Below are 7127 nucleotides of genomic sequence, written 5' to 3'. Positions count from 1 at the left end.
GTGTGAGTGTGGCAGGAACTACCCTCTAGTGTGTCACACACTGTGTGAGTGTGGCAGGAACTACCCTCTAGGCACTGCTGCCCCCAGGACTGAGCTCTTCCTGAGAGAAGGGGCCAGCATAATGGTTGCCACTTGAGTTGTACGCCAAGAGCTTCTACCACTGGGCCAGGACATTTGTGATACCTGGCCATGAGTTTAAAAAGTTCTCCTACCCTCCCCCTTCCCCACCCCCACAGAATCTGACCGCGTGCTATCTTAAGAGGAAACAGTGGCAGTCTGCAGGGTACCCTGGGCTGCAGACACCCGAGCAGCTGGTGGAGGCTGAGTATTAAGGTGGCTGTGCTGGCTGACCAGCCCGGTGCCGTGGGACTCATGTTCCTTGTGTGGACTGGAAGGAGAGGCTGTCCTTTCCGACACTGGTTGCTGAGTGGACTTGGGCATGGGTAGGCGCTGAGGTCAGCACAGACAATTGTCCTTCGTGGTTTCCTGCGCTGTTGAGTGAGAGCCAGGGCCTTGGGTGGAGCGGGTACTCTCCACTGAGCTGCACGCCCAGCCTGTGGGAATGGGCTCTCTCTCCTGGTCCTGAGCAGGTGTTGTCTGCTTGTTCCTGCTCTGTTGTGGGAAGGACCAGAGCAGAGTTCACCAGACAGATACTGTCCTGTGCTCAATGGGTCCCTCCCTCCTTCCTAGCTGTTGCTGAGAGTAAGATTAACCCCTTCTTCTCTGCCTGCAGACGCGCTCCTTACTGAGTGTATTTGAAGAAGATGCTGGCACCCTCACAGACTACACCAACCAGCTGCTGCAGGCCATGCAACGTGTCTATGGAGCACAGGTATGCCGCTCACCCTCCTCTGGAGGATGAAAAGTTTGAGTCTGAAAAGAAATCTCACTTAAAATTTTGCAATAAAACCAATCAGAGGTCGAGAAAATGGCTTAGCGAAGACCTGAGGTGGAACCCCAGAACCCATCTAACAGAGCTGGGCGTGGTATTGGGCTAGTGTCTGCCCAGTGTTTCTGGGTATAGACAGGCAGACCCCTAATCTGTGCGATCCGAGGGACAGACCATCTCAGGAAGAGGATGGCTTCTAAGGGAGGAATGGGAGATTGAGCTCTGGCCTCTGTGGACGTGTTTACATGTCTATATATGCACCCCCATACATGAACATGTTCACACACATGTATGTACCCCCATGCACGAACATGTTTGCACACATGTATATATGTACCCATGCACGAACATGTTTGCATACATGTATATATACACCTCCATACATGAACATGTTCACACACATGTATGTACCCCCATGCATGAACATGTTTGCATACATGTATAGATATGTACCCCCTTGCATGAACATGTTCACATATCAGAATTGTTTTTCTTATTTTCCTTCTCGGAAAACCAAGGACAGTCTTGTTTCCTTTGAGACAGAGTTGGGGTCTTCCTGTAGCCTGCACAGGAGAGGGCCCACGTAACTGCCTTTGATTTTCTTTTGATTCCAACCCCAAAGGGAGACACTGGCATCCACTCTCCCCACTGTGAATGAGTGAGCTCAGTGTCTCGATGTCGTTTGTTTTTCTCGTTATTGGGCAGTCTTGGATGTCAGTGTGGGAGGGCAGAAATGGCTTTTCAAAGGCTTTCCTCTGAAGATGGGGGTGCCTCTTTGTTTTGAGGAACAAATATCTCAACTTGCAAATCCACGCAAAATAATTTGCTGAGTAGCGAAAGTAAATCTCTTTACAAACAAGAACCGCCACATGTGTTGCTTTCTAAGGAAGATGTGAGTCACTGACATACAGAATTGTTACTCATCAGAGTATCAGTAACAGTAGATAGTTTCCAGTGACCCCTGTTCCTTTCACTCTTTGATGATTTGAACGATATAAATGCCACAGGCAGCCACGTATAGCTAGTGGGGCCAGCAAGCTGGCTCAGAGGGTCGCGGTACCTACCACCAGGCTTGACAGTCTAAATTCCATTCCCAGAACTGACATGGTAGAACGAGAAAACCAACTCTTACCAGTTGTTCTCTGACCCCCGCGTGTGTGCTTGGCCTGCACAGCCACACATAAATGCACATCCATACACAAAAGGAAACAATAAAGTACAATTTAAAATATGTTTGTATGTAGTCATTACTCAGTATCCGCCATAAGAGTCCTAGTCTTAGCCTTCGGAGAACTTAAAGGGTCAGGAGACAGACAGTTGCTGTTGAACGTGGGAAGGCCTAGGAGGAGGCTCACCTGACTCCCTTCCTTCTCCCTCTCTTCCTTTCTTTTCTTTGTTTGAGACCATGTTTCTCTGTGTAGCTCTAGCTGTCCTGGAACTTACTCTGTAGACCAGGCTGGTCTCAAACTCACAGATTCTCCGCTGCCTCTGGAGTGCTTGGGATTAAAGGCGTGCGCCACCGCTACCCGGCCTCTTCTTAATTTTCTGAGACAGGCTCTTAGTGACCCAGGCTGGCCTAGAGCTCAGTGTGTAGCTGATGATCCTCCTGCCTCTCTCCCAGACACATGCCAGCACACCCAGCTCACAGTTCCCTCTTGAAGCGCGAGCTCTGAGGGGCCATGGGGCACTGGAGTAAGGAACTGGTCTAGGCAGTTCAGAGCCAGCGTCAGGGCTAGAGAGATAGACTCACAAACTGCAGGATCAGGCCAGAATAACTTAGTAAACAGATAGTGTGTTTGCTGGTGGGACACTGAGTTTGAAGCCAGCCCTGGCTACTTGGTAAGATGCTGCCTCAAAACAAACAAACAGTTTGTTGCAGTGCTAGGCTTTGAACCTGGGCCTCGAGGCGTGCTAGGCAAGTGTTCTGCTGCCGAGCCCCGTTCCCAGGCCGCAGACCTAGTCTGATGTTCAGGAGAGCTTTGTACTTGTCTGTGATCGTCGGCCCTCATTTGTTTTGATGAACCTTTCAGAATGTGGGAACATGAGGACTTTTCTACGATTTTCCTTGATGACTTATTTAGAATGTTTTTGTAGTTTTCTCTGAGTATTCCAGATTTATACAATAGGAAAAAAAAAAATTGGCCGTACTTATCTCTAACCTCCTTGCTTGCTATTTAGTGACTTTGAATGCTGCCATTAAACGGTCCAGCCTCCTCTTTAATGCTCCCAAGCTCCGAGACCTCAATGGCTCTGTGTCCCCCACTTGCAGGATCTCTGCCCTGCTCTCCACGACTGTGACAGCCATTGGCTGCCGAGTCCAAACACTTCCTACCGCGTTTTTTTCTTCTAGGCCAGAATTGTGGCTCAGTGTGCCAAAATTAAGTAGGTCTTGCATACCGAGAAGCTGGGCCGGGCTTTTAACTCGGAGCACATGGCCGTCATGTGGTCTGTCCTCCGGCCACAACCCTCCTCCCTGCTGGCTGCTGCAGAGCTGCGGAAATGCCCTTGCCAGCTGGCCAGCAGCAGCATCCAGATGGACACGGGCAGGCCATGACTTTTCAGGTTTACTGGAAGGACCGAGATGTGTTTTGCTTGCTTTGATATGTGTATATTTTAAGTTAGTAATACTTTTCTGTTTTCATTCTGGTCATCCCACTGCCCCCAGCTCTTTTGGTTTTATTTCATGTTATTCCTTAAATATTTTATATTGAAATATATTGAATTATATTAGAGTTTGATTTTTTTTTTTAACCAAGACATAATTTTTCACTATTATGTTTTTAAAGTAGTTTCATGTGGCCGGTAAGACACAGGTATTTTTAATCAGCCTGCTGGGTACACTTCGGATTCTGCTCAATGAGTGTTCTCTGGGCTTAGTTTAGAAGGAAGAAGAGCAAGAAAAGATAGAGAAGGTGAGATTAAAGTTGATGTCTCAGAACAGAAAGCTAGAAGCCTTGACTGGGAATCGGAACAAGAGTTGTTCTCTGGGTAGAGACACTTTCCGTATGCCATGTGAGCACAGACTAATTTAGAGAAAGGCCAGGGATCTTTGGGAACATAAAAGGACTCTGAAGTTAATGTTGACATTAAGTATGACCTCAGGAATGAAAGAGCAAGCGGGTGTCTAACATAAAAAAATGGCTGTCATGTATTGGATTTATAAAGTGTCCTCTTTATCTTTACTAATATTAATTACATCGTAGACCATGTTATGTGCTAGACTTCAATAAATGTACCTGTTTATACCTTAGCCTTGTATCCTGTAATCAGATACCGTTCCTTTTTTTTGTTTTGTTTTGTTTTTTTGTGAGACAGGGTTTCTCTGTGGCTTTGGTTCCTGTTCTGGAACTAGCTCTGTAGACCAGGCTGGTCTCGAACTCACAGAGAGATCCGCCTGCCTCTGCCTCCCGAGTGCTGGGATTAAAGGCGTGCACCACCACCGCCCGGCCAGATATGGTTTCTATGGCTTATAAAATACTGAAAGGTGCCGTCCTGTAGAGGAGAATTTGTAGAGGTTTATAGTCGGGCCCTAACACACTAGTTTACAGCCGGGCCCTAATACACTAGTTTATAGTCGGGCCCTAACACACTAGTTTACAGCCGGGCCCTAACACACTAGTTTACAGCCGGGCCCTAACACACTAGTTTATAGTCGGGTCCTAATACACTAGTTTGATAATGACATGATTAGCTAGTTCTTTGTTTGTTTTTTAATTATATACCCAGTAGAACAGAATGCCCTCTTTGAAGGTTGGGATACAAATTATCTAAGTTACAGACATTGTATAAATAAAATCAGGTGTGTGCACATGCACTGCACAGTATGTATGTATGCATAGCTCCTGTTGCTATATTCACACAATGATAATGTGACAATTACAGTTTTAAAAAAGAAAAATAGTGTTCTGAGAGCTGACCCCTTACTGTGGCTGTTTGGAGGGTGTTTAGATTTCATCTGGCTTAACCTCTGAAGTGAGCTTGCAAGTTAGCAAGGGGGTTGGCGTCTTGGGGCAGGGGCCCGTGTGGGCCCATTTTGTCTCTCAGCTGGCAGAAGAGCCATTGCTCATGCTAGGAGTGAGCCCCCATCATGGCTGTTCAGTGCAGAGGAAGAGGAAGGCACACACCCTTCATACTAGTGAGCAAAAGCTGGTTGCTTAGGACTCTGTGCTGCTTTTCAGTACCGGACAAGTGTTCAGAATGCCTGAGGTGCCCAGACAAGAACATAAAGACGTCTGTGCGGTTTCACTGACACACATTTGGCATACAATAAATTTGATACGGTACTTGCTTTAAATCTGTGCGTCTGATAATTGCTTCTTTCCTAAATATGTTTAAAGTTATTTTTTTATTTTTATTTTTTACCACTGGACTCAGGCTTAGGAGAGAGCTGTTTAGATAGATCAGCCTCTCAGCTGTCAGACAGATGGGGGCTCTGGCCATGGCCAGGAAGGCTGTCTGCTAGGATAGTGAAACTGACAGTTCTCAGTACCGGCCCTTTCTCCTTTAGCGGAAGACGAGCCGCTCTGGTTGGTGGCTTTGTTGTGGGGCAGTGTCTTAATAAATTAGATAAAGTTTTTAAGAGTGTGGGTGTCGGACCCCCTGGAGCTGGAGTTAAAGAGGTTGAGAGCCCCCTGCATGGGTGCTGGGTGTCAAACTCCTGTCCTCTGCAAGAAGAGCAAGTGCTCTTAACCGCTGACCTGTCTCCAGCCCTTAGTGAGTTTCTCTTCAAAGAGACAGCCGTGGTAAAGCTCATTTCTTCCCCCAGCAAAGCAGGTTAATCCGGTCATCTCTCCGCAGCTGCTCCCCTTGGTTTGGGGTTTTGGCCGTTCGTTTGTTTGAGATGGGGGTCTTACCATGAAGCCCTGGCCAATGTGAAACAAAGTTGTGTACCCCACACCCAGCTCTGAAGCTGTTCTTCCTCATGCTTGAGCATAGAAATATTGCCCCCCAAACAGATCTGAAAACGGTGGGCCCTAAAAGCCTGCTTTGGATGCAGAAACAGAGTAATCTCCAGCTGAAGCAAAATGAGAGAGAAGGGGAGTGAAAACATTTAAACACTGTGCAAAGTTACAGGTCAGGAGAGATGGCTTAGCAGGAAAGATGCTTGTCACCAAGCCTGATGACCTGAGTTTCATCCCCCCAAACCCATGTGTGAAAGGAAAGAACTGACCCCAAAAGTTCCTTTGTCTGAGTTCCACATGCTTGCACACTGACACCAAATAAATGTAGAAGAAATTGCTTCTCTTTATGTGTGTGCATGCACACACACACATGCACGCACACACACACGATGCACACACAGAGAGAGTTAGCTCTTAAGCTGAACAGGTTGCTGTACCTGTCAGGAAGCAATGAGAGCAGGCGTCCACCGTGTGACTCTGGCAGCAGAAGGTGAAGCCTGTAGGAGGCAGCCAGGCTTCTTCATTCATTAAACACACACAAGTGTCACACTAGGTCAGGCACCGCATGTGTGTGTTCTTGTTGGGGAATATTATTTTCAGGTGTGTGACTTTTGTTTACGCTGTATTTGTTTAACTCTGTGAAGCTGTGTTACTCTGTCTAAAACACCTGATAGTCCTCATAAAGAGATGAACAGCCAGTAGCGAGCAGGAGCAAGGATAGGCGGGGCTGGCGGGCAGAGAGAATAAGTAGAAGGAGAAAGGAGAGGGCAGGGGCCAGCCACACAGTATTAGCTGCTACTCAGTGATTCTTGAGTATGCCAGTTCCAACCCACAGGGAGAGCCTGGGCAGGTGCCAGCCACAGACAAGCTCCACTTACTCAAAGCAGGCACTGTTTGTGTGGCCCGTGGTGGAGACCCTTTCTTCAGAGGATGGGCATCCACGTCCTCCTCTGGCCTTCGTGTTTTATGGCCTTTTGTGGTGCAGGCCTGTACATCAGGAATTTGTCTCAGTTTGGTTGCAGGTGTTTAAGATTTGGAGTTTAGCTGGGTAGTGATGGTGCACACCTTTAATCCCAGCCCTCGGGAGGCAGAGGCAGGTGGATCTCTGAGTTCGAGGCCAGCCTGGTCTATAGGCGCTAGTTTAGATGAGTCTCTGGACATTTTCACACATCAATCATCGAACGTGTGTTAAGTGGCTTCCCGGTGCCAAGAACTATTGCCCGCCCCTCTAAACAGGTGATGGGTTCTGTGTGTTCACCTGTTTCCTTGGCCCCGTGATTGCCACCTGTGATCAGCCCCAAAGGAGCAGCACTCGGGGCAGGGAAGGCAGTTGAAGC

The 7127-nt window shown here is 47.7% G+C and overlaps 1 protein-coding gene across 4 annotated transcripts in view; it reads left to right on the top strand.

Moving 5' to 3' along the window:
- The window catches only part of Appl2 (adaptor protein, phosphotyrosine interacting with PH domain and leucine zipper 2), a 46463-nt gene that overhangs the window by 7660 nt on the left and 31676 nt on the right, over positions 1-7127 (top strand). For all 4 annotated transcript variants that reach the window (XR_003377967.1, XM_026784619.1, XM_026784620.1 and 1 more), the window contains exon 2: positions 734-832. Coding sequence is in view for 3 of the 4 variants with exons in the window: in XM_026784619.1 (XP_026640420.1) it covers positions 734-832 (99 nt within the window). In the remaining variant the exon portion in view is untranslated. The remainder of the gene's footprint in view (positions 1-733; positions 833-7127) is intronic.

Source organism: Microtus ochrogaster, chromosome 24, assembly GCF_000317375.1.
Source record: "Microtus ochrogaster isolate Prairie Vole_2 chromosome 24, MicOch1.0, whole genome shotgun sequence".
Classification (NCBI taxonomy): Eukaryota; Metazoa; Chordata; class Mammalia; order Rodentia; family Cricetidae; genus Microtus; species Microtus ochrogaster.
The sequence above is the reverse complement of the archived record's forward strand: the minus strand, read 5'-3'. Positions and strand labels throughout refer to the sequence as shown.